Genomic DNA, 27526 nt, shown 5'->3' on the forward strand with positions numbered 1-27526 from the left:
ACTGACAAAAAAAAATGACTGAAAATGAACAACCATTGCTGAACTCTAAATAAGTCCAGTTGCCTTTTTTTCAAGCACTTCAGACCACCTGACACTCACCTCTACCCACCCTCAGCCACCTTCATTACCTCTGCTTCTTGCATCATCTTCACCATTTTGAGCCTTATCAAATAAAAATACATACAAAAATAAATCAACATTAAAATATTTTCCATTAATGTCACTGGAAGACAAAAGGCCAAACCAAAGAACATACTTTATCTACATTATGTGTGTAATGCCACGGTTTTAACAGTAGCAGGAGCATTAATAGCATTAAGAGTTTTCCTTGATCTATGATGCAAATATAAATAGAATAAAAAGGGAATACAGAAAGATGTAATCTAATGTGCAGGGGTCTCACTGCTGCTGCTCTCCCAACCTCCAGCTTTCCATGTATGCATATGGAAGCAGAGGGAATTCCCTGAGAGAGCTATACCATGGAATATGAATTAGTGCAGGTGGAAATAACAGTCCTCTCATTACTATAATGTTCCTGATTGAAAAACAATTCACTTTACCCATGCCCAGTGAACTACCCTATTGAGTTTCCCGATGTTTTTTAACAACAGATGCCAAAAAGCTTATAAATTGATCCTATAAACTATACTGTCTGTATAACACTCCTACTTAAGAATTATTTTCCAAAAACTACAATAGTGTTGGAGCTGTAAGCCAGAGAGAAGGGAAACCGGAATGGGTTTAACAGGTAATTTAGGCATCATATACAATATCTACAGGCTTATCCTTTGGCTTTATTTTACTTTAACAAGACATTGTGTTATGCAGTGAAGCTTTTTCACTAAACAAGGCTTTTTAATCTGATCTACAAGCACTGCAGACACGACAGCCATCTGTAGCCTCAAAGGAACTCTCTCTTCCCTCCTCCACTCTTTCTATTTAACGGTATGCCACAGAGCTCTGAGCAAAACATGGCTAATACCTCTAACTCAATCTTCCAAATGAGCACGAACAAGTGAGTAGGATGGGGAACAAAATGAAAAAGAAAGACATGGAGGGTGGTTTGCTGAGGGAATGAGCAAAGAGCTGAGGGATAAAAGTATCAGGGAGGAGGAGGAAAGAGTGAGAGCTGACCAGGGGGAGAAGAGATGCAGGAGAAGGACAGCTGAATATTCATTATTAGGCCACGAGGGAGAAATTTACAGCACTCACACCCAGAAACACTTCTTCACACACACAGACACACACACGCACACGCACACACACACACACACACACACACACACACACACACACACACACACACACACACACACACAGATAGATTAAGAATCACACCTAAAGGCTTAGGTCAAAGAGTGAGCTGCTGCACACAAACAGTGCTGTCTATAGCTGTTCATGCTGTTGGTGACCAACAGTACCATCCCAGATCTGCTCCTATCAAGATATATCACACACAGTGGCAGTCGCCCCAGCGGGAGGATACATCACACAGGATCAGACAGCATGAGGCTAAACTATGACTCCCCCAGCCTAGTGTCTCGAGGAATTAAGTCTATACTGGATGATTCTTCACCTCACAAGTCAGGTCCACTGCTTTTATGTAGTGAGTTAGTTGATGGGTAAATACTATTTCAAGCAATATTTCTTTTTTAATCCCTACTTGTGTAGTTTGTTGTGGTTTCCTAATCCTTTCCTAAACCCTTATTTAGCACTGCATCTGAGATGTACAACACTACTATAACACAGATTTTTACATTTCAGACTGCCTTTGTTACCTTTAATGCAACTTGACCGGGAGCCTTGTTATCACAGACACGTGTACAAATATAGTTTCAAGTAGACACGAGGAGTGAGCCACAAAGGTCTGGTCCACTTCTACCTTATTGACTGGTGATACTTAAGTACAAGAATGCAAGTTACACTCTGAGTCAAAGTACAAACTGAGTACACGCCATGATTCAGTATCTTGTAAGCAATAACTTGAAATAATTATTTTCTGTATGACTTTATCAGCATTGCACATTGTTATGGGGGAATTTTGGCCCACTCATCTTTACATTGTTGCTTCATTTCAATAAGCTTTGCAGGCATTTGTTTATGCACAGGTCTGTTAAGGTCCTGACAAAGCATTTCAATTAGGCTGAGGTCTTTACTTTTACTGGGTTGTTGCAAAACCTTGATTCTTTTTTTTCAGCTTTCTGCTGGCAGCCTTTCCAAGAAAGCCACACTTGTTCAGTCTTGTACTGTTCTGAACTTTAACATTAAACACGCTGATTGAGGACTGTAGAGTCGGAGATGGGTTTTCTGCAATTTTCTGTGCATTGCACAGTCTGACCTTGAGGTAAAGTTGAAATTTGGAAACTCTTTTGAATGTTTCCCACTTGTGAATCATCTTTGTTTTTTTGGAAAATAGCCTTATAACCCTTCTCAGAAAGAACAACAGTTTCTCTAAGACCAGTGATGAAGTCGTTCCTCCTTAACATTTTGTTAAAACACACCTGTACTGCCCTTAAGCTCAAGAACCACCATCTTTACCATAGTGCAGAGTCCACACAGAAAGCAAGAATTTTGAAAAAGATTCATAATCTAAGGTTTTACAAATTCATTTTTTTACTGATAATCATCTTTGGTCTTCCACATAATACAAGCATAAAGATACAGAGTGTTTGTAATGACAAATATGTTTTTCACAGAACAGCCATAACAAGCATCACATGGACGTGAAAAATAGCTTTTCTGCCCACATTTGGGGTTGGCTTCATTTCTAAGACAGTATGATTCAGTTTGGCACTAACTGAGAAAAAAAAATAGATACATATACATTGAAATTTAAATAACAGGTCTAGTAAATGTTCATGTATAAATTAAACACACATATTGAATTTTATGCTTAGTGATAGATTAATTTTTAAGGTTTGGATGTGAGCACAATTAAGATGCAAGAAACAATTAATCTGCAGTATCCCTGCAGCATTTTTTCTTGTTTTTCTTCTTTATTCAAGATTTTATTGAAACAATGAAATTCAAGTCAAAGTATTTAAAAGACTCAAAAAATGATGTGTTTAAGTGACATTTAAAAGTCTAGAAAAGCAACAGCTATGGAGTCTTTGTTGGTTTGTTTGCTGCAGGGACAGGACACTGTGTGGGGGTAAGGCATGGGGGTATACTCTAAGCAGAAGAGAATCTGTATAACCCTTAAGAACAAAAGAACAAGGTGACATTTGACAAAAACAAGCCCTGTGGGTGTTTTTGTGGCATCCTTAAAGGGTCCTCTCAGATGATTAAGAGATGAGACATTGAGAGGTCACCACAGGCCTCACTTCCACATGCACGCACTCCATCTCTATGTCTAATAATCGAACTGTTCATGAATGCAGGCATACATGCACAGTGACACGCACATTGCTCCCTAAGCAGTCCTACGATGACCCACAGTCTCTCTGCTGCAGTTTGGCCGCAGGACAGCGAGTGAGTCAGCTTGCTCAGCCAGCCACACGGTCCTGTCTGCTTTGTCTTTCAGGCTGCCTGTTTATCTGCCGACCTTCAGTATTTGACTGTAGGTCTGTCTAGTCTATCTGGCCCATGTGCATATCTGCTTGTCTATATTTTTTCTATTTTTCATTCCCACACTAAGTATACTTTAAGGGGAAGACACTTTCAGATCAAATAGCCCTCAAATGACCAATGTTTGTACTCTATTTTTTTCTATTTTCCGAAACTATTGTAGGGTCTTTACCTTATGTTATACTCAGAATACTCAGGTGACTACTGTGAATTTGTCCTATATAATTAAAAGGGAACTGAACTGAACTGAAAAGAGGAGAGGAACATTTGATAGATAACTTATTCCATCTATGATTGTGGTCCTTAGAAAACAGTAATTAAAATGTTGATAACACTTCCTAGCTTCTTTGAGGCACTATTGAACCTTTGGCACAGTTAATGCTACTAGAAGAAACATTTAGAATAAGGTCTTCCTCTGCAGGCGTGATCCCACCTTTTTGAAGAGGGCTTTTAACTTAGATAATTTGCAGTGCCTAATCTTTATCATCTTTTCTTTCCTGCTCTCCTCCTTTTCATTATCCCCCTCCAGCCCCAGCCAGGGGCTCCATGCCCCTCCATGGAGCTCTGGGTCAGCCATCGGATCATCTGGTGGATTCCTGGCCATCACAGCTGTCTGGTTGTACTCTGCCAGCCTGGTCATCAGATGTTTTACTACCTCTGGACGAGCTTCTGCCAAATCATATCTCTCGTACGGGTCTGCACTGACATTAAAAAGCCACACTGACTTCACCAGCTTATTGCGTCTCTTCTCAAGTTTCTTCCAACGTTCTGGACCACCAGGAAGTGCTTGTGGTGGTATCCAGTCCCCATCACCCACATTTCCTGTCAACAACTTCCAGTCACCAGCCCTCAATGCTGCCCTCACGGCTGTGTCCCAAATCCCAAAGCCATTGAGTATCAATGCCTTGTCATATGGTTCCCCAGCTTTCCTAGAAACTGGGTCAATGTTGAAAAGAATTTCAGTGCGAGGACAGGGAAGACCTTCACTGATGCTTCCCCAAACATCATGACCATCAAGGCCATGGTGGGACTGCTGGGCTCCAGCAAGCCCCAGTAAAGTAGGATACCAGTCAGAGACATGAATCAGTGCTCTGCTTACTATACCTTTCTTCTTTAGAAGTTGGCTGTGGACAAAGCCCACAGCCCGAATGCCCCCTTCCCAGTAGGTTCCTTTGCCACCTCTCAGTGGCCAGTTGCTTCCCCCAGAGAGTGGCTGCCCACCGTTATCAGAAGAGTAGACGAGTACAGAGTTTTCATAGAGCCCTTGAGTCTTTAGTTCCTGGACCACTTGTGCAACCCCGCTGTCCAGGCAGCTCAGCATGGCTGCATAATGACGCCTGAGACGATTGCGATGGGAATCATAAAGGTGAAGAAAATGGTCTGGTACCTGCAACGGTGTATGGGCTGCCTGAAGGGAGAGATAGAGGAAGAGTGGTGTATGTGGGTCGTGTCTCTTCAAGATCTGCTTCACTCTGGTTGTACAAATGGAAGATTTAAAAGAATTTAATGACTGTATTTTTGTAGGATCTTTTTTTACATTTACCAGGATACTTACCTGTCTATGTAGAGGAGAGTGGAGTAGTTTCCAGCCATCTCCCAGGCAGGCCTGTCTCCATCATGCAGGTCAAATCCACAAGCCTCTGCCCCGTCACAGCTCTGATAGGAGAAATGATCTCCACTGCCAGTCAATGTGCCCAGGAAACTCTGAAAGCCACGTCCTGTTGGCAAGCAGCTTGTCCTGCAGAAGCCCAGGTGCCACTTACCCACCATGTGTGTGGCGTATCCAGCTTCAGCCAGACGCTCTGGCAGGGTGGGACTATCAGGGGGCAGGCACAGCGGTTGACGTGGGCGGATGATTGAATGCTGAAGTCCAGTGTGAATTTGGTAGCTGGCAAAATTGAGCAGGGAGAGTGTGAGAAAAGATGTTACAGTATATTGCTACATATATTATGAAACAATACTGGGAAGGGTTGTGTAACCAGTATTGCACCTTTGGATACTCATAGACTGCTACACACCATTGTAGTGAAGGTGGGGTATTTTTAAAGTCTTAGTTTATATATGATACTCTCTCTCTCTCCCTGTCTCCCTCTGTCTCTCTCTATATTTATATATATATATGATATCATATACTTCAGCAAAACACCTTAGTTGTAATGTAGTAAGAGCTAAGAGATATAAAGTCAATAAAAAGAATCACGTCTCCTTTTATAGCCAACATGATCAATCAAAATTCCAATAAAGTGGATTTCAGAAGGCAAACAATCTCTTTGCTCCTTGATATAAACACAGATGGTACTTCATTACCACAAGACAAAAAGCCTGTTGATGATATGATTGATTACTTCAGCTGCAAACAGAAGCTGTAAATGAATAATTATACTGCCTGAATAATCATGTAACGAGGAAACTCACCGCCCTGTCATGAGTTGACTGCGAGAGGGTGAGCAGATAGGTTGGACATAATAATTTTCCAGTTTAACCCCCTCTGCTGCCAGCCGGTCCAATACTGGAGTGTGGATGTCTGAGCCGTGGTAACCAATGTCTCCATAGCCCTGGTCGTCCACCATAATGAAGATAAAGTGAGGTGGCCTGGGCTTTTCAACCTCCTCTGTTTTCACACTTTCCATAAACGTGTCTTCATCCTGACAGGCAAGGCTAAAGAACAAGGTCGCACCAATCATAAGAATAAACGAAGAGCTTCTTCCCCTCATCTCGAGAAATGCCTTGTAACTAATATTTACTCAAAGCTGATTTTTTTCTTCGTATTTCTGCTGAGTCTGCAGTTAATAAATCTCCAGCCAGATCACATTTGCAGAACGGGCAGATCTGTGGTCTCAAAGAGCTTGTCCAAAAGTCTTATCTATCCATTAAGTATGGGCTGCTCTCTCTTTCTGGGGCTTATTCTTGGTTTTCTAAGCTGGAGCTGAACTGGTGCCAGCTTCTGTGGTGGGTGGAGAAAAAAGTCTGTCTCCATGAGGTGCAAGAAACTGGCAGAGGTGAGAGTTTGAGAGAGAGACAGAGAGGTTTACCTTTTTACAGTGCCTCGCTAGATTCCTAAGTAGCTTCAGCTGTGCTATAAGATTGCTGGGAAGATGTTGGGAAAGGAAACAGAGGCAAATATACTACTCAGACAAAGTAGACAGACATGATGTTCTTAGCTTGCAAATCATGATTTTCATACTTAAAGCAAAACTACATTAAGGTAATATTAAAGGTACAAACCATAAACCTAACAGATGTTCAGTGGTAACTATGTCAAACAACCAAGAGTTTAAGCAATAGTAAAAAAAAAAGATTTTCGGAAAGATAAAAAAAAATGAGAGTAAGAACTGTACAACAATTTGGTTTACTGTGACGAGGTGGCACTTTTATAAGAGGATAGCTTGGGCTACAGTATATGTAGCCATACTGGTGATGAAACAGGAACAGCAGCAAAAAAAAAGAAAGAAAAAAGAGTGACACTAATTCTGACTTTTTATACAGGGGTTTAACTTATAAGACTGTCAAATGAGGACGTGTACTGGATCAGAAGAATCATTAATAAAGTGAATCCTGCAAGCAGCCTTAGCCAACTCAAGCTGCTCTATGTCACGCACATACAAGATGTCTTTTCACAAGTCTGTGAAAAAAAGTACATGAACTTGTGTTTTGACAGCAGGAACACGGAAGATTTACACAGAATGCAAAACATACGATGCACTTTCTTGACCCGAAATTCAAATTTTGACACTTAAATACTTTTCTTTCCTTCAGGTAGAGCCACGCCGGGAAAACACTTGGTTACCGGTGCTGGACTGTAAAATGACTTCACTATAAAAGCTCTGTGTTTTTTTCTTTAATAAACAGCAACATCCTTCTGGCTTGTGCTGTACTGAGCTGGCAGCGAGCTAATCTATCAAAAGCAGGTGCAAAGAGTCAAACATCTATTACCTCTGTTTCAGCTGCTTTGGCCTGGCCACAGTTGTTGTGCAGTTGCAAGCCACTTTGTAACCCATCTTTTGGACATAAACCCTGCAAAAAATTCATTATCGGAGAAGAAATGAACATTATTCGTTTCACTACAGTGGGTGACCCTTATTGTTGAACTACTCTGATGTTCCCAAACTTATATTAAAACTTTCCAGCCAACATTTATATTATTTTCTGTGCTGTTTATTCCTAATTACACTACAAATCCTTTAGCCTCTTTAATTTTTCTTTCATTGATTGGCGCAGCTCATTTAATACCTGTTAACAGTTACTGCCTCTGCTATGGCATCGAAACCTATCCGGCCAACGGAAAGCTTCCGGAATTGTGATGAGAATATTTATCGACCACTGTGCTCACCTCACTGGCATCTGCACCCCACAATGCTGAGAGAAAATCAATGCCTCACATACGAGTCCATTTCCTAACGTATGGAGGCCAACTTATGTAATTTCACAGGCTTTTTACCCACGCTGAAAGTGAAGCATCCACTGGGGAGATTCTTTCCTCATTCTTATGTCAGTATCATCTTTCACTAAGAATGATGAAATGATTAGTGGGAAATGTGAACATGTAAACAAAGGAGTATATATTATAAAGTTAAAGTGTCAAGAGGGGTACAGGAAAGAAGAGGGGGGGAAAAAAGGAAAAGCAGTGGGCAGAAAAAGCTTCAGTGTCTAAGAGTACAAGATAAACAAAGTGGCATAAAAGGAGCAGTCACTTTGTCTCGTGTGTGTGTACGTCGAGGTCTCTGGGTGTAGCCATCAGTTTGTTTCGGGGAAATGGAGGACGACATGAACTCTGTTCTACCACTAAGAGAAGGGAGACGAGAAGGAGAAGGGGCTGTAAAAATGGAAAGTGACAAATGTCTTCTTGAGGAGTAGACAGTAAGGGATTGTACTCTTTCCTCAGCTGTCTGAGGAGACAAAAAGACATGGTGCTATCAAAAACTGCTGTTATAGATTCTTTTCGACATACTATGTGGGCTGCAGAAGTGCATTTTAAAGACCCACAATGATGAAAGACGAAAATAAAACAAACATTAATCTACAAAAAGGCTCAGTTTATAGGTGGCGCTTTTACTTTTTCAGGACTCGCATTGTCAAGAATAATGTCTAAGTGAGGGGAAAAATCCCTTTCTGAATGACAGTACTGGGGAATTCGGTGTGTAGGTAAAACAAGCAAACCATGCAAACCCAGTGTGTGTTTTAACAGTGTGTGTTTGCATGCGGGTGTGTTTTGGAAAAGGCAGTGGTGCAGGGTAGAAGGGAGTAGGAGTTGCTGTGATTTATTCATGACGACGAATAAGTGACTCACTTGAGCTGGAGACACTCTTAAGCTGGATCTAAGGTGAGGAAATGTGTGTATGTGTGTAACTCTGTCTGAATATGACTTTCATTTTGAAGTCATCATCTAACATAGAGAGCCTTCTATATTAAAAGTTAGGCACTTGAGACTCTTTATTGTATTTCAAATCCACAATCCAATATATACGCTCATTTGTGGTTCAGTAGAATGACGTCAGTGCAAGTGAAGGGCAAATCATGTAAATGAAACTTACAGATGACATATTAAAAAAAATGGAATGTTGGCTCTCTAAAATCTGCAGATGCAATCAGAACTACAACTCACAATTTTGCATTTTGATGGGTCTGAATTATGATTTAAAACTCGGTTACTAGCACTGCTGCAGTGCAAAAACAACAACAACTAGAAAGCTATTTTTATCAAGTTATCACAGAAATGTGTCTAGTCCACATAACATGAAAATCAGGTGTGGCATCCTGGCACTGGCACTTTCAAAACAGCTGAAATTGATTTAGCTAGCAGCTGACTACAAGCTACCAGTTACGAAGTTTTGCTTTAGTCTGGCAAACAATCTCTGCTTGTTTAGCAGCTGAGCCATATAATTCTCTGTGGTGTTAGTGGAGATCGAACTAGAGCTAAAAGCAAAGACTGCCTTAGCCTCTGGGTCTAATACTAAAGGTAATACTAAGTGATTTAACACAGGGCACAAGTAAAATGTTTTAGGAAAAAAGTCCAGCTGTATTAAAAAAATATTTTCATTTGTTTTGCATCTGAAATCCTATAATTTCAGATGCAAATCAACTGAGTGTCTTTAAACTAGATACTCAGATATGTTCTACATAACTTTGAATGTGTTCCAATATGTGTCTTTTTGGATGTGCTACTTAGCTCATTACGTATCACCTCCATTGAGGTAGTTGCAAGTTAAAGACATGTTTATATGAGTCATGTTTCCTAATCTGACCTGTTTTAAGATTTGCAAATTTGAAAAAAAAAGAAAGAAATTATTATTTCTGGCAAATTAAAAACTTTTTTATTTACAACACTAACTGAAAAATTTTTGAGGTTAGCTCTCAGTTCCCCAGCCGCTGTCCAGCCATGTCAGTACAGCTCTGTATACTGAGTTGGATATTTATAGTGTTCTGTGCTTGCAAACAATTTATGTAAGTAAATTATACAATGTATTAAAATATATTTTTCTGGGAATAGTATAGACTTGGTACATTATTAGGTGCAAATTTAAGTTTCTGATTTTTATTATATATTTGTAATTTTGAATGCAGCCTTGATTAAATAAACTAGCAAAAGGGATCATAAACGGATTAGTTTATGATGTCTTTTTCTAGTTTTAAGTTGTCTTTATTCAAGCAGGGTGCACATTCTTGTACATTATGATCCCCTCTAGAGGAAAATAAACAATAAAGCAAGCCATGCTTTAAGGTTTGCTGTCTTACAATTGACTGAATCACTACTGTAGGAGTGTGTAGTGTCTTCAACTGAGAAATCCAGATTTAAAGAACCAAGACAGCAATGGCCAAAATACAGAACTTAAAGCTTTGAACCTCAAGTCCACAAACAAAATAGAGTTATAACTGGATCTATCTGTCTTTTATATATAGTCTTTTCTTAAATCATGGGTGAGTAATGTTATTGCCAGACACATAACATTAACCAAATGCTAACATATCATATATATGTGCTATGTTCTTTCCTTGAAATTTATGACCGCTCTACTTCCTCGACCGGACAATAGAGTGGGTCATATTCTACAACCAAGCAGAGTTTGAAGGTTCAATCCCCAGCTTTAGCTGGTCCTTGGGAAATCACTTCACTTTGAGGCATCTCACAAAGTAACTTACTGACATTAGTGAGTGGGCTGATCATAAAACAAAGTATTAAACAATCTGAAGCCTTCACCAGTTGATAAAATTAGAGGAAGCCAGATGGGCATCAAAGTTATTGCCAATATCCTGATGGCAGCATGGATGTCTGTAATAAACCTCAGCATGAGAAGCAATTTAATATTTCACATGATAAATCAAGAATAAGTGAAAAGTTTGACTATAGCTGCTGGCGCTACAGAAAAAGCAGTTATTAATGTTAGGGTTCAAACCCAGGGCACCATGGATATCTGTACCAAATTTATTGGCAATCCAATGCATTTCAGTAAAAGATAACAGTGTCAACCTTATGGTGGTGCTACATGAAAAATTAAATATGACAGTAGGCTCCATCCTTCATTGTACTCAAAATATATATCAGTCTGGACCAAAGTTGAGGGCTAACTTACTGCAATAGCAGCTAATAATTATAACTGAACTTTTGTCTAATAAGCTTTGTGCCATATACAGTTTTAAGGTGTTTTCTATCAAAACTTGTCACTAAAGTGAGACACACATAGCAAAATAAACATAGAATTTGCCATCTAAACCTAAGTGATCAAAACATTGCCTCTTCAGTACACCAGTGGAGCTGGCAGATATGGGCTCTGAGATAACACACAAACACTGTCACTCCCACCAGCCGTGAAGGTGACACTGACAGAAACCCTGGCTCTGCTGCTCCTCAAATACTCAAGGATCATCTTGCAGCCAGCAGAAACTCAATCCACTCCCTATTCTCCTCACCTTACACTGTGATGGATTGACAAGAAGAGGCTGAGGGGTTGAAGGATTACTCAGGCTCATCACATCAAACAAACCACCCACATGGAGGATGCTGGTGGCCTTATGTCAGATTCACAAACTTTGGTTAAACTTTTCTGCGTCCTCCTCCTCGTCCTTTTTAAAGCCTGGACCTTTCCCTCCTATCAGACATTTCCCTCGAGGAGAATGAGTGCTGGCTTTGACTCAACAAAAATGAGCTACACAAGCTGTGTGGTGATACAGTCAGTGGAGAGTGCCACCGTGAGGATTAAAGAAATAATACATACCTGATACAAGAAAATAAATAATTACAAAGCGCCATACTCCTTGAAAATATTGCAAACAAGCATGCAGACTTTCTTTCAACTCAATTCAATTCAATTGTATTTAAACAGCACCAAATCACAACAACAGTCGCCTCAAGCTGCTTAATATTGTAAGGCAGACCCTACAATAATACATACAGAGAAAAAACCAACAATCATATGACCCCATATGAGCAACCAGCAACCGGTTGGGGTGAGAGAAGGAAGACAGGATAAAAGACATGCTGTGGAAGAGAAAGACGTGCTTATCTAAATATAAGGTAGTTGCGGTTTTTGGCTAAGCATTTATTCCTGGAAGCAGCTGCAATTATCAGATTACTCAGAGTTTAAAACAGGTTCGGTCTTGTAAAGTAACTGAAAAACTATCTGCCATTAAGGCCTTAATTCAACATAAATCTACGTGAAAAAGAACAATTCATTAAACTCATTATCCCACAACTTCATTTATCCTATGAAGATGTTCATGGTCAAAATATTCAGGACACTTTAGTTATTCCAGTTAGGTCCAGAACTGTGACTGAGGAAACAGAGTGGCTTGCTCACTAGCCACCATGGTCGGTGGTTTGAGTCTGAGCTCCTATGGTCCAGATGTCGAAGTGTTCTTTTGCAAGAACCAAATCCTAAATTTCCCAATTCCATCTGTGTGGGATAGACAGAGGTGCCAGGTGCACAGAATAAAGTATATGAATGAATGTGACTCATATTGCTTTAAGTCATCAGTAAAACTAACAAAGTGCTATATGAATGTCACTACATTCATCACCTAACCACTTTGGTCCAGACTCAATTTTCTCAGTGCTGGACTGATTACAAAGAGCTGAGGCTTTGCAGGTTGACCAGCATTTTGTAAAAAATAATCATATCACTAGATGATGAATCCTGCTACCAGCAGGTTGGCATTTGTATTGACTTTTCTTTAGAGCTATTGAATGGAACATGCAATGATTGCAGTGGCAGTCATGTTCTCCCTCGACATAAGTGGAATAAAAAAATTTGTCTTTATTAATTAGCATACACTGTAGAGTACTAATATGCTGATCAAAGATTGTGATTATGGCAAACATACCAGCAACACATTTGCACCGAGAGTATGTAACATGTAGCTTGTTCACTTTAACCTTTAGTTCAGTATTGGCATAGACTGTCGGCTTTGTTAAACTTTTTACTACATTTTAAACATTTAAAAAAGCACTTTTCCTGGTTATTATGGGAGTAATTAAGGTACCATACAATTACATAAGTAATATAAGGTTTGCTGAGGACATTAAAGCATCATTAATGGTAAAGACTGTTTATTTATTTAGTGGTTGGTTTAAGACAAAACCACCTGAAATACAGTAAGTTCTTATACAGAAAGGTCCATGTTTGCATAGCAACCAGTGAACTGAAGTATTATTTTCTGACCAATCAGAGCTTAGTTTGAGTGACCTGTTGTATAACATATTTTAGGACAGATGGTCTGCACCGTTATTTTGGGTGACATTGAATGTGTGTGTATGTATTTGTTTGGGTGACTCACTGGTGTGACAGCACAAGGAGGTTAAGAGGGGCCACCTGTGTTATGAAGCAGATGATACAGGAGTCATCTCTCTGAGGACAGTGGGAGTCCTGGGAGAGATGCAGCAGTCTGTCACAGACTGGGGTCAGGAGTTCAGGATTATAGGAAAAAAAGCTAGAGGCACAGAGTAAAAGAGTCAGTAAGTGGCTGCAATTAAAGCAACAAATTATTGTTAAAATAAATCTTTTCAATACAGTTAAAAGATATCCCTATAATAGTGTCACAGATCCAACCTAAAATGACTTTGCAGTTAAGATAGACCTCAAAATGATGTAAATTTAACTGACAAAGATATATATACAGTATATAAAACCGGCCTGCTGACCAAAATAACAGAGGACAGACCCAGCCTTCACCACAATGCTTAAATAATCAAATTAATTCAAAGAACAAATTTTATTAGGATATTTGAAGAATGATATAATTATTCCTGCACCACAGGGAATCTCCAGCTTTTTAACTTGAGATTTTAAAAATATGAGACTCTTAAAACTTGAATGATAGGGTAAGGTATGATGGTGAGCACAGTCTGTTCTTTAAAGCTGTTTTGTAGAAATCAATTTCTGAAAGCAGAAGGTTTAAAATGATAATTTAATTTTTAATGCTTGTATTCCCGCCACTATGACACGCTATCCCCTTCATTTTTGTCTCTTTGAGCAGTCTAAATATTCATTACTTAAGAGAGACTAATCTCTTATTTTCCGTATAAAACACATCCAGAATGTTCACTTGTGCTTTGACATTACACAAAGCTCAGTTTACAACATGTTTATTAGAATGGCAATCTCATTTTCACCCCATCTGAGCTGGGGCGAAGGTCTGGCAGTGACTGGTTGGCAGTATCTGCCATCCTGGCACAGATGCCACAGTTAAAGGGCAGAGTCTGCGTCTGCTGCTACTCCACCAATCTGTCTATCAAATTCTTCTTGGCAAGGCAAGTTGGCCAACAGAGAAGTTATTTATTAGAAAAACAAGCTGCAGGGAACAGAGAAAATGTTTGCAGCTCTTTGAAGTGTAATGCTAGAAAAGGTAAACAATAAAAAAAGTGGAAAGAAATGTTGAAAGAAGAGATGGGCACACACAAACTAACAAAGGGAACATGAGCGGGACAAAGACACTGCATCATTTAGAAATTCTCCCATGTCCACAAAAAAGGGGAAAAAAGGGAAAAAAAAAACATGCTTCCAGGCAGCCAGCTCCTGTCCTGGATAGAATGACTGAGCAGACCTCTTCCTGACTTATGCAGGTTTTCTAACTGAAACCACAACTATTCACACTGCAGTGTTTTTGTTTAGTTTAGCAGAGACATAGTCCCTCTCAGCAAAGACACACTGTGTTTATTTAACTGTGCAAGTCAGTCATAGAATATCACAAATGTATTTTTGTATTCGAACATTTCTCACTGATCTGTGAGAGTGTCTGGAAATGGTCTGAGTTCTCAGACAGTCAGAGATCCGTCAAGTTTTTCCTGACATTATTACCAATATTAGTGTTTTTTTTTTTATTCATATGGATTGGAGAATTTCTATTTTCCAGAAAGATGGTATTAGAAATGTCTCTGTTACATCTAAAATTATGTAACGATATTGTTTTTTTAACCTCAAAAGAGACAGAAATTACCGTTAAAACTGTGAAATTATGTAAAAACTCAGGGACGCTAAGAGCAAGCCTGCTTTTAACCACTAGGGGGAGCAATTACCACAACTACTCTTTCCAACTGTTGGTTCAGAGGTCCCACTAATACCACACTTTCCCAGTGTTCTAATGCGTCAAATAAAAATAATAAAATACGGTGTATCAGCTTGTTCAGTACCTTCTTTAACTGTGGTATTCTATTAGATCTGACATTGGCTCTAGGAAGACAGTGTGACATTTTTTTCTCAGTGGCTGACCCAGGACTGATCCTGGTTACTATCCTGAGGTCTGGAAACAGCTGCAGAGCAAGGCTGCCAAAGGGAGCAACTATCATTGGTAACCTCCCACCACATTGATAATAGCAGTGTTGGCTTTCTTGCAAGAGGATCAGTCACCCTCCATCAACAGGTTTAAAAGGTCTGTCAGTGCCCCAAAGGACAATACAACATAATTTAAACAAGTTTACATGCACTGAACTTCTTTTAATGCAATCTATTTTAATTAGATGAAGTTTAAGATTAAATCATTAAAATGACCTGAAATTAAGAAAAGATACAAGCAATGCAAAAAAAGGGGAGCAAGTTTACTCTGGATCATCCTTAACTTAAAATCAAACCTTTTGTCATTGTTTCATCTTGTGGCTCGTGTTCAGTGTTCAAAAAAACACTATGAAGACATCTGTCGCTTTAGGCCAGACTTAGAGTATTAATAATTACCAAACATACCACCAATGCTTAAAAAGCATAAAAACTGGATATAAACATTACATAGCCAAATCTGGTAAAAAGCACTTCCCCCCGTGTAGAGTTATGTTTCTACAATCGACTTGATTCAGGATTTTCTGAGTGCCACTCACGGCACTTTGTGACAGCAGCGTTTAGCACAAAGCATCACTGTGCACTAAGGTACAGCTTCTCAGACGTCCGGTCTCTTAGCTTGGTTTGTGTGTGAAATGTCTTTGTTCAGACTATCTGCAGCAGCCAACATATCCAAGAGTTTGGCTGTGTGTATGAATGTGGCATCCAGTTGTGACCGATCGATGTGCATAAAAGTAAACATGCGTTGGGATGCATGTCTGCCTGCAAAGAGAGGCGTTATATTACCTCTAATTTTGTTAACAACAAACTGTTCCAAAAATCTTTTAGCAAAACAACTTTTTCATTTGATTTTTTAAGCAATTATGTGATCATGTGATACTTCTGTATGTGTCATTCAGTCAATAATGTGAATTCTTGTGGATAAACTTTGGTCAAATCTCAGTGTAGCAATGCAGATTCTTCATCCAGAGCATTAGTATTTCTTCCAAAGACTCTATGATGACAGCCTTGCATGCTTCCAGAGAATCTGGCAGAATGCATGCACTAATGACTGACAGCACCACAATCTCCACTTACTGTCTACGTGGATAATGTTTCTCAGCAGAAAAAAATGTATCAAAGTAATTAATCATAAGTGGTGTCTTCACTCATGGCAAAGCTGCCACGAGATGGGAGAGTGACTCTGCTAAAGGTTACTACCGACCTCAAATGCCAGATATGAAACACTGGCATTTGGATGTTCTGAATGGTAACTTTGCATTGATCTGAAGAGGAGCAGGCAAGGCATTGAAGGTGGTGGTGCCGTCCTATTTCAAAAATAGGACAGCACCCAGTGGCACAGGTCTGAGTGACAGGACAAGTGTTGAGCTGGACCCTCCCCTCCCTCATTTGGGGCAGGCATTCCTCTGTGTAAGCAGACACAGACCCCCTCCCATCATATTTCTCTCTCCTTCTCCCTCTCTTTTTCCTTTGGCGATGGTAGTTGGCTCACACGGAGTATGGGTGGGCACACAGAAGTGTGTGTGTGTGCGTGTGTGTGTGTGCTTGCATGTTTGTGTGTTCAGGTGTGAGTGCGAGCTCAGAGGGAAGTCAGCACCCGGACAGTGTACTAGGTGAAGAGCAGGCTAGCGCTCTCCGATGGGGCCCTGACTGGGGCCAAAGCACTGAGGGGGGCCCTCAGATGAATGATTAAAAACCTTAGAAGAAAAGAAAATAACTACAAAAAACAAGAAAAGATAAAAAAGAAGATCCAGAGAGAAGAACAATGGTTGCAGAGGAAGTGATAATTACATTGTCTGGTGGAGCGCCATGGGGGTTTCGCCTCCAGGGAGGCGTGGAACATCAGAAACCACTCCAGGTAGCGAAGGTAAGGCGAGTCACTCAGCACAGAAGCCAGTATTTCACAGTTTGCTAAGACAACAGTGAAAAGAACAAAACAGTGTCAATAGCGTCACCAAGCAGAAGGGAAACAGCAACAGAGTTTTATTGTGTAGAGATTCGTAGAGCTGTGAACAAAGTTTAAAGGAACATTGGCAGTGTTCAATGTTGGTTTGGGGCCTGAATATGAGTCATGATCTTGTTTGAGAACTTTTTTTTATGCAGAGTTGTACTGATGATTGATTGGCTGAACTTTGAACTTCAAGTACAGATAGGTGGGAATGCTAGGCCACCCTGTTGCATATCTTCCTCTGACTGCTTTGCCTGTTAAGCTCAGCATTATAGCAAATGATAGTAACCCAGAAATCAAGTAACATTTGCAGAAAATATTTTTTTCTGTTGCTGACCACAGTGTGCCCTACAGCTCTGAACGACATCATAATTTCATTGAAGAAATGCTTCAATTAATCTGGCCACACCCAATAATCTTGAAGGATACGTTCAGTTGGTTTTTTATTGTAAAGTAAAATTACAAGAGTGAAAAACATACAAGTAAGCAAAATGTAGTGACCTCAGGTTATATCTTGAAATCAGTGTGGTGTATGTTATATTAAAGCCACAATGATATTTATGATGTTAAGAAAAATCTTTATTACATTTTTGAGAATTGCAGACTAGTCAAATATTCATATTTCCTTGAGTCCACTGATGGTAAAGGAAATATTTAACCTTAGAATTCTCACATGGAGTCACTCAGCTCATTTTACTCTCCAAAAGCAAATTCTTCATGGGCAACAATTTGGTACCCACACTTGGCAGAAATGAAGCAGTCCAAATTTCAGTCTTGATCTCCATTTAGGATTTCAGAGTGTGGCATGATATGAGATGGGGAACATATACTGGATAAAAGGATTAATTTGGCTCCCAAGTATTTAAAAAATAGCACCTCTGATATAAGCTTCTCTTTTTATTTTCTGACTTAATATGTACCTTTGCTTGTATTGAACACATTATATTGCACACACTTTATGAATGTATATTAGCATAATATGAAAAATAGATTCATCCACACATACTTTCCATAATTGTTGACTGAGCAGAAGTACTTTTGAAGGTGGCTATTTATAGCTGAGAAGCATCAGGTCTCTAGGTCAGCCAAGGTGTATGTTTCAGCTCAGTATTTAAAAATTAGCCTCATACACTATTTCTGAACATGCACTAATCGTCTTGCTGCTAATCGTCACTTCCTTGTAGGTTCACATCAAAAAGAATTACTAATCGTTTAACATCTGTTACTCTGGATTGCTGCTGTTCTGACATCACATATGGCATGGTGTTAATTCAAATGAAGCTTTCCCCCCCCCTCTTTTAAAAAATGATCTCCATATTACAAAATACAGGAATCTGCTTGGCACAGTAGGTCAGGGAAATTGTATTATATCCTGTTTTTTCACATTTCCCCAAAATTTCAAATGTTAGTATCTTTGAAAAGGCTGGTACTAATAGCCAGTTCTTCTGTGCAATAAATCTTGCATCCTTATTTGTATAATGCACTGATATATACCTGTACTGTAACTCATTATCTTTCACAGTTGAGTTACTGGCTTAAATTGTCTAAGTAAACTTTTAATATTTCTTCACGAGTGATTCTACATTGTTGAGTTATGAAGAGTAATATGTAGACAAGCTGGCCTCGGGACACCAAGTCACCTTTACGAAGGTGGACAGCTGGTTCTGTCTGATCATCTAAAACAATGTGCTCCTTCACCCCTGAGAGGAGGAAGCTGTAATCTTGTCAGGTCTCACACTATATCATCCCAAACAGGTGGAGCAGTGTGTGGCTGCACTGAAAAGAGGTGGTGTGTCAGTCCTGGGTCTGTGCCGTTGAGACAGCATGCGCATGCTTCTATGTTTATTTATATGACTTTAAGTGTATTTTTGTACTTCCCCATGTGGTGAATGTGTGCACGCATGTAAGGCTATTATAACTGTTATGATTTGTGGCCACAAAGTGACTGCGTGAATGAATAACTGACATCCTCTGCCACAAGTAAGCACGGACCATTTTAAAAGGCTTAGCTAAATGGGGACATGGGATTTAATTACAGAGAAACTAGAATAGCTGGAAAGAAAACTAGTTAAGGTGACCAAAGCAATGCTTCTCCGTCTACTAATTCTAATATTAAAAATTTCTTTCATATATGCCTTCGTAGAGCGTAATCAAGACTGCACTCTTAGCTTAAAAAATAGGAACATCTTCAGGCCTCTGCTTTAGATTTACTATGTGACATGTCGACATAGCTTGCACAGACCTGAGGCAGTTTAGAGTGGGCAAAACGCCACGGTCCTGACAGACCTTGGGCACAAATAGCAAAGCACCAAATGAAGATGGCTTCTGGCTGGCATTTCCTTGTTAAAGTGTGTATGAGAGCTCCACTCGAGCTGTAATATGTGGCATATGTCTGCAGCAAGATCGAGCTGTCAGTGCAAAATCTGGTCTCTGTCTTTGTCAGTCACTATCACAACCCAATCCAAGACAGCAGCATAGCTCTGTTGTTTTTTTCATTTTCTAATCAAAAGTGTTACAAAAGCTGGTATTTCACTGATCATCCTCAGGGAAAATATTATCACAACTCTGTACTATACAACTTGTACAGCCCTTCAAAGTAAGGTGGCAGGGTTGAGACTTGGCATCAAGTTATGTTTCATTTGATAAAATCCTGGAACAATAAAAAGTAAATATGGCATCATTCAGCAGGATATGAACAGCTGCACACTCTAAATATTTAACAGCTATTTTACAGTAAAGGGATTTTGTGTTGGTAGCATGTAATCACTATTAATTTAAAACAGAGAAAGGAAGTTTACTTCCTTTTACTAAGGAAGGTTTACTAAGGAAGTCTATTCTCATCCTTTTCTTATTAAAAACTTCTGCTTGCAAGGCCTTTATACCTGACTTAAGACATAAAATTTTATTGTACATGTACAATGACAATAAAGGGCTATTCTATTGTATTCTGTTCTATTCTATTCTAAATAGTCCTGGATGTCTCTTCTTGTAGGTTATCGGGGACTTGTACCAAATGACTGAAACAATATTTTTTCATACAACGAGTCAAAAACTCAGATTTTCAATGATTTTTAGTATTTCAGCTTTTAACTTGTTTTGCCTATATGCAGGTGCGCAAACGCAGCAAGGCATGCAGGGCTGGGTTGCGGGAGGCTGATGAGCTGATCTCCATCAATGAGCAGCCATGTGCAACACTCTCCCATGCCCAGGCCATGAACCTCATCGACAGTTCCCCTGGGATATTACACATCCGGGTCAAAAGGTCAGAATTACAAAAGAAAGTAAACTCTTCCTAATCTTAAAGCATCAGCAGCTCATTGTAATGGATAAAGAAAAGCGTAAAATGCACTGACTTGATACTTGCTGCCCTGCATTTAAAATTAATTAAAAAACAAGAAAACAGCGTATACTAAATATAAAAAATTAAGCTATGATATCACATTCAAAGGTACTCGTTGACATTAATATTACTTTACCCTTTGCATTTGTTTTCAGGGCACCTGCTGGTTTTCAGTCTGTGGTGCTTGTGACCCGAGCGCCATCTCCCCGAATAGACAAAGAGTACCGTGCTGCTCTGCGAGCTATGTCACCAAATCACCCTCACCATGCACCTGTCCGTGAAGTCCATCGTAGCCGCTCCACCCTAACCAGTGGCTTGACATCGCCACCTGGGAGTGAGGCTTACTATGGCGAAACTGATAGTGATGCAGATGTGGCAGGTTACGAGAGACAACGCAGGCAGAAACGCCGAAGCCCCAGCAACTCCAACACTGGGAAACCCACAGGACGAACCTCTCCTGAGGGTGGGGAGACATCAGAAATGAGTGGCTATGACAGTGCTCCAGATGCACATGTTTACCCCCGTTTATTGGATGGTGGAGAGGGAAATGGAGGAGGAGGTCTGCCAGGGGTGGCTAGAAGGGAAGTGATTTACCAACCTCCTGGTCCAGGAATGTGGTCTTCTCAGACATCAACAGAGACTTCCTCTATCATATCCTCAGCAGATGACCAAGGGCCACGGGATGCAGGGCAAGAGGAGGATAGTGGCTTTTTAGAGCCTGCCAATGTGCCACTGGTATCCCCTGAGAGGGCAAAGGAGGCTCTGATGCTTGGCTCCCGTAACCAGCTTGTGCCCATGGTGGGCCCTGTGAATAAACCCATTGATGATGAGCTTACAACAACCTACATGGAAAAGGCCAAGCAAGCCAGTAAGTACAGCTGGAGAAGGCCACTGGGATCAACTTGTGCCTCACATGCAAAAGTTAAATAAATATCAGTACCTATTATGATTTTGGGGAGTTTATGATTATGATACTATTATGATTTCAGGATTTTAGGTTATCTCCACAAATTAAAAATCAAACAAATACACTCATCTATCACCTTACCTTTTTCTAAACAGTGCCTCAAGAGAGGTCAGTTATTGATTTAACACAGCACTTTAGGGAGCTAACACAGATCAGTTTTTGAACTACAGTATTTATCTATATATGGTACCTGTTTACAATCATCCTAGAGTCACTAGCTGAGTTTTAAAGCTGGTCATTAGCTATTTATGTCCATTGATACTCTGGAAACATCACTGATACCAAAATTAATTGTACCAATACTGTTGGAATAGCGTGATATGAAGCTTAATCGAGCTTAATCAAAAAGACTAATGTGTCCAGAGTGATTTGTTTAATATGACAATTAGCAAAACTAGCCACACATAAGTGTTCTTTGAGGTTTGTAGCTCAAAGTGGGTGGGTGTCAAATCTGTTAAACAGGGCATAGTCATTATGGTTTATTGTATTTTCCTCCAGTTATGTAAAAACCCCAGCAATCAACCTAGGAGCCTGGAAAACCAGCAGAAACTGCTTTTCGATATCAGGTGGCAAACCGAGGATAATATCCTTTGCTGCTCTCATCCCCTTTACTCTTTTCTCACTTTTTCTTTCTTACTATATGTTGAAAGAACAATAATATGTGATTTATTCTCAATATAATGTACTTTGGTTCTTATTAAAATTGCAAATGAATTTTTATGCTTTTCAAAATGCATCAATTAAGAATGATGTGCTTACATTAACCTTGACTTAATAGTTTCACAATCTTTGAAGAAAGGTTAAGAATATGCGATAGTGATGAAAGCACAGAAAATGACTAAGCAGTCTTTCCTAAAACTTGTCATTCTGTCCATCATCCTTAATTGATTCTTGAAATTCCTCCTTGCCATCACTGACATTCTAATGTCCTACTTAAGAGCCATGTCCTAAACAAATTAAAATTCCCCTTCATGTGGCATTTATACCAGGGTAATAGAATTAGGTTGCCTATGATAATCTGTTTAATACCATAACAAGTTAAAGGATATGTTATGTATGCCTTTTGAAGTTCTCCTTCCAGTCACCTATGACATGAAAGTTTCCATTAGCCTGCAAATACTTTGATTAAAGTTAGATGTCAGAGTACATGACCCTAATAATGTGCAAATTTATCCTTCACCTTAGCTAATGTGATAAGCTCAAAGCTTGTGTGGAATTTTCCTGGAAGTGCTACTGTGGCAAGTTAAGAGATGGATGCCTGTTGGACAGGCAGACAGGACAGGTTTAGAAGCTTATGTCAGAGTTCATTCTTTCAAAGGCTAAATCTTTTCCTTTTCTGACCCTAAGATTTACTTTACATTATGCCACTGCATAAAAACTTCTAATAGTTTTGACTTTCATATCCTGCAGAACTGAACCGAGGGGATACACTGCAAGACAAACAAGTAAAGGAAGCCAAAACCAAGTGTAGAACAATCGCCTCTCTTCTGACAGATGCTCCTAATCCTCACTCAAAAGGTGTGTTAATGTTCAAGAAGAGAAGGCAGCGCTCCAAGAAGTACACACTCACTAGCTTTGGTAGTGTTGATGAGGACAGGTGTCAGGACTCACAAGAGGAGGATGGGGTACTTCCTGGCAGTGAATCTGAGTTTGATGAGGAAGGTTTTTCATCACTTCCTGACCCAACTTGGGACAGCGACTATCTGGATATGCTGGAAAAGAGGGCAACAGCAGGCACTGAAGGTCGTGGGGATGGAGCAGAGGACGCTCCGAGTCCAGGTTTGAGTGACACTGTGGGCAAGGGTGCCAAGTTATTTGATCAACAGAGAAAAAGGGTTGCTGAGCATGCCAAGAAGGTAGAAGCAGCAAAACCTCAAGTACCTCCACAATCCCAAGTCCATGAGGAACCTCAGATACCCCAGATGTATCAGTCACAACAAGAAGTACAGCCACAAGTACAAACAAACTTACAACCTCAGCACATAACACTACCTGGACCTATATCCGCACAACCAATGCTATCACAAGCCCTAGGTCCAGTTCCTGTTGCAGCCCGTGGAATGAGTAATGGAGACCTATCCTATTCTGCAGTCAGCACAGCTAGCATGGAGGAGTCATCTCTACCAGTGGCACCCAAACCAGCTACTGCCTCAGTGACCATTCTGACCAGTCCTGGTCAACCAGCCGAAACATCATTGCCAGAACTACCTGTGAGTAATGTTCTCAATAGGACAGCACGTCCTTTTACCCCTGGCTTTATCAGCATTCGGGCTGCAACTGCCCCTGTGACGTTCCGGCCACCTGTCACAAAGACAACCCAGCGTCCTGCCTCAACAGCTGTTGTGCCACCAGCATTTTCCACTACATCTGAACTAGACATTAACAATACAGCAGGAACTTCACAGCTATCCCCTGGTACTTCATCAGTGATCTCGCCACAATCTTCCATACTTCAAAGTTCCTTGGCCTCAAAGCCAGAAACTCCTGTTACCTATCACCCTCCATCCCTCTCTATTTGTGTGCAGTCAACACCACTAATGACTACTGTTCATCAGGCTCCATTTCCAACTGTGACTCCAGCCTCTGTTCCATCAGTACCACCAGCAACACAGGTACCAGTGATTCTAGCCCCTGGTCAACCTACATCCCAAATTCCTGTCTCAGCTGACCAAGTTTTCCCAGTGTCTCCACTTCAAACACCAGTTGCTCAACTACCACTGCAATCTTCAATTGCACCTTTGTCTCAAGTGTCAGTGGTCTCCCAGCCTGAAACTGTAGCTCCAACCCCAGTTCCTGGTCCAACAGGTCGCACAGGAATCTTGCTTGAGGCTCGAAGGCGTAGTGGGAAACCCAAACCAATGTTCAATGTGCCAGATGTTAAAAAGAAATCCCCCAATCCTGAACTGTTGTCTATGGTGCAGAATCTGGATGACAGATCCAGCCGACACAACTATGGCCAACCACCCAACGAGAATATCTTTGATGATTCTGAGGAAATAAGAAGCGATGAGGCTAGCATAGGAAAGGTGCCTCCTCCAGTGGCACCTAAGCCACGAGTTGTTCACGAAGCTCCACAGATTCTCCAAGCAGGAGGTAAGGGGGCCCAACTGTTTGCGAAAAGGCAGAGCCGTATGGGTATGTATGTAGTGGACACTCCACCCGAGACTAGTTACCAGAAGGAAGGGGCAATGCACAGTGCAGCACAACCCCTTGGTTCCTCCCTCAATCCTTCACTTCCTTCTCAATGGAAATACTCCCCAAATGTCCGTGCACCGCCCCCAATTGGGTACAACCCACTTTTGGCCCCATCTATCCCTACTGGCCCTCAGAGAGAAACAAACAAGGCAGACAACAGGGGTAGAGGAAGCTCTCCAAGAGAGGGCATCAAAGCACTGGATTTCATGAGAAGGCAACCCTATCAGCTCAATTCTGCCATGTTTAACTATGGGGGCAGCGCTGCTAATCTAGCAGCTATGCCTTCTTACCAGGCCCAGCAGCGTGACTACATACCACCAATGGTAGGAAGCTCCTTGACCTCACCAAGGCAGATCCCTTTCAAAACAGCCCGTGTCTATGAGGTCAAACGATTCTCCACACCTACACCTATGTCTGGTCCATCTCTCGCTCCCAAAGTCCTCGCACCACGCTCAGCCACTTCACTTGGAGAACGTTTGACTCACTCTGGCATGACCTCCCCACCTCCTGAAACCTTCACTCCAACTCCAGTCTCTGCCTTGACAACAGCACCAGACAGTATACCAACCCCAGCCTCACCTCTGTCCCAACCAACTGGACCACCCAACCTTCCAAAATTTTCTGCCACTCCCATTCCAAACCCAGTGCCCCCTGCAGTCCCAACACCTTATGCTCCAGTGTCATATACCACTGGGCTCCAGTCAGCCAAACAGTTCCAGAGTGCTCCTGAGCTAAGCATCCTTGCCTCTCTGCCTCCACTCAAGTCCAACCCAGTACAGGCACCCAAACCACGTTTTGTAGCCACCAAGGGAGGTGTTCAGCCCCGTGTCTGGAGGCCAGGGGCAATCTAAGGGCAATGAAGCAGTCAGTACCGTGCTTGGACATCTTCATATTCATGAAAAGGCTAATTAATTAAGGACAGAAATATATCTGACAATTTTGTTAATTGGTTGATAGAAAAAACATGGAGTTAAAGATATTTTATGCTTTGGGAAACTCTTGGGCAAAGATCAGGACTCAGCTGCAAAAATTAGCTGAAGTAACATAAAATGGCAATTGAGTATGAAATTGAAATATAAAAAACAAGTGAGTTCAGTTAAATGAGAACAATAGATCTTTTTTTGCTCAAAGTGCTGCTTATCACATTTATTTTGCTGCTAACAGATTAAATGAGTCACACTAGTGTTAAACTATATTGCCATACACTGTATAGCCCACCATATGCCTGTCCTGGGGGAGGTTTGTGTAAGGCTTCTGGAGATCTCTTCTACTAATTTAGCGGAAAACCCGTCTAATCAGAGCCTGTACTGAATTATTCTTTGAAACTTGAAATGTCTGAAAAGTGAACAATGAATGAATGAATGCCATTATGAGCAAAGCTCAAACCACTAAAATTATATGTTGTGTGATGTAGACTGGAGTAGGTGGATCTAATAACATGTAATTCACAGTACTGGCCCTATTCAGTCATGTAAACTCTTTTTTTCTGGGTGTTTAAATGGTGCATGGCTGTTTTTTAAACACCTCAGCTCACTAGGATCTATAAGTGAAGACAAGGTTTGCTCTTGCAATGAGTCAGATACCTCTACTCACTATAACTAGAGAGAAATGCTATCTTTTTAGCCCAGGTCACATACAACAAGTGCCTGGGCTGTCACTGAATGAACACTTGTTACTGGATATCACTGCTTCCATTTACCACCTAGACACACCAGAGTCTCCTTAGAATCAGTGTGAACTTTGCAACTATATGTAAATTCGTAACTTTTATTAAACAAATAACACAGATGAAGAAATGTGTATTTTGTTTTGTAAAGTTGTAATTTATTCAGAGGGAATGCAAGGGGAAGTAGATAGACAGAGAAGCACTGGCCCTTCTGAAGGGGTTAATGGAAAGAGAGTGGCTGTGGAACGAGGACATATTTAGGAATAATGGGGTCACAGTTCTGGTGTTGCCATTTCACTGAAGTGGTCACAATCAAAGTAAGACTTCTGTCTCTTAGTTTGATACCGCACAGCCTCTAGAAATTAAATTAGAATGACCAGGAAAGTTTGAGCCATGAAGTTTGTTGGACAGAAGCACAGAGGTTTAGCTGTTGTGTTCTAAATAACAATGGGTGCTGTTAAAACGTAAGGAGAAATATGTTTGACAAATATGTGCTTCCAATGACTGGATATGTTAAAGGAACAAGTAAGAAACACAGAAAGACTGTTGTGTTATATTTGTGGTACTCTTGGTAGAATTTTTTTTTTTGGATTTTTTACCCTTTTTAAAATACAGTTTCTCTTCAAGCTTGTTCTTGTTTTCATTATGTTATGATTACAGAAAACTAGATCTTAGATATAGATATGCTGAGGTGTACAGTGTGAGTTTCTGAAAGTACATGAATTAAATAATGAGTGTGAAAAATGTTTGTTATTATTGCTGAGAAGAAGTTTATACTGACAGATGACAAGATATTTTTAGAGGAATAAAATTAGACTTAAAGGCTCTCCAGCTGTCTGACATGTCTGATTTTATACTGCCCTCTGTTGGTTAGTCTTTTAATGTATGACAAAAAGCATGCAAAAATGTTACTTGTAACTGAGCAATGAAATAAATGTAACTGTATATTAGTTTAAACATTAAAAAAGGATTAAAAGATAAAAATAATTGCCAGTGCAGAGAATTTTTTTTTTTTTACTTCAGACTAATTCTATGAATTACATAAGTTTGTAGCTCAATAATAAAAATAGTAACTCAGATAATA

General features: G+C 40.3%; 2 protein-coding genes across 8 annotated transcripts; one reads left to right on the forward strand and one right to left on the reverse strand.

Moving 5' to 3' along the window:
- Positions 1-2637: 2637 nt before the first annotated feature.
- On the reverse strand, positions 2638-17192 carry si:dkey-174i8.1 (arylsulfatase I). 7 transcript variants are annotated; one of them, XM_039621747.1, is made up of 5 exons: positions 17118-17166; positions 7501-7581; positions 5983-6225; positions 5123-5455; positions 2638-5039 (listed from the first exon to the last, which is right to left on the reverse strand). In XM_039621747.1, the coding sequence occupies exons 1-5, from the start codon at positions 17135-17137 to the stop codon at positions 3965-3967; spliced, it is 1752 nt and encodes a 583-aa protein (XP_039477681.1). In that variant the 5' UTR covers positions 17138-17166; the 3' UTR covers positions 2638-3964. The 7 variants fall into 7 exon arrangements, with proteins under 7 accessions (XP_039477681.1, XP_039477682.1, XP_039477684.1 ...); XM_039621748.1 differs by lacking the exon at positions 17118-17166 and adding an exon at positions 13336-13380; XM_039621750.1 differs by lacking the exon at positions 17118-17166 and adding an exon at positions 6600-6654 and having other exon boundaries at positions 5983-6511; positions 7501-7549.
- On the forward strand, positions 16917-27462 carry synpo2la (synaptopodin 2-like a). The gene is made up of 4 exons (XM_031746793.2): positions 16917-17193; positions 20385-20536; positions 20770-21482; positions 22992-27462. Exons 1-4 carry the CDS (start codon positions 17092-17094, stop codon positions 25625-25627), a joined length of 3603 nt encoding a protein of 1200 aa, XP_031602653.2. The 5' UTR covers positions 16917-17091; the 3' UTR covers positions 25628-27462.
- The last annotated feature ends 64 nt before the right edge of the window (positions 27463-27526 follow it).

The sequence above is a fragment of the Oreochromis aureus genome, linkage group 13 (assembly GCF_013358895.1).
Source record: "Oreochromis aureus strain Israel breed Guangdong linkage group 13, ZZ_aureus, whole genome shotgun sequence".
In the NCBI taxonomy this organism is placed as follows: Eukaryota; Metazoa; Chordata; class Actinopteri; order Cichliformes; family Cichlidae; genus Oreochromis; species Oreochromis aureus.

Coding starts and splice junctions, on each gene's coding strand:
- synpo2la (XM_031746793.2), top strand. CDS start 17,092: ATGGTTGCAGAGGAAGTGATAATTACATTGTCTGGTGGAGCGCCATGG. Junction 17,194..20,384: donor AACCACTCCAGGTAGCGAAG/GTAAGGCGAGTC, acceptor GCCTATATGCAG/GTGCGCAAACGCAGCAAGGC. Junction 21,483..22,991: donor GGAAAAGGCCAAGCAAGCCA/GTAAGTACAGCT, acceptor CATATCCTGCAG/AACTGAACCGAGGGGATACA.
- si:dkey-174i8.1 (XM_039621747.1), bottom strand. CDS start 17,137: ATGGCGCTCCACCAGACAAT. Junction 5,456..5,982: donor AGTCAACTCATGACAGGGCG/GTGAGTTTCCTC, acceptor CAATTTTGCCAG/CTACCAAATTCACACTGGAC. Junction 5,040..5,122: donor ACTCTCCTCTACATAGACAG/GTAAGTATCCTG, acceptor TTGTACAACCAG/AGTGAAGCAGATCTTGAAGA.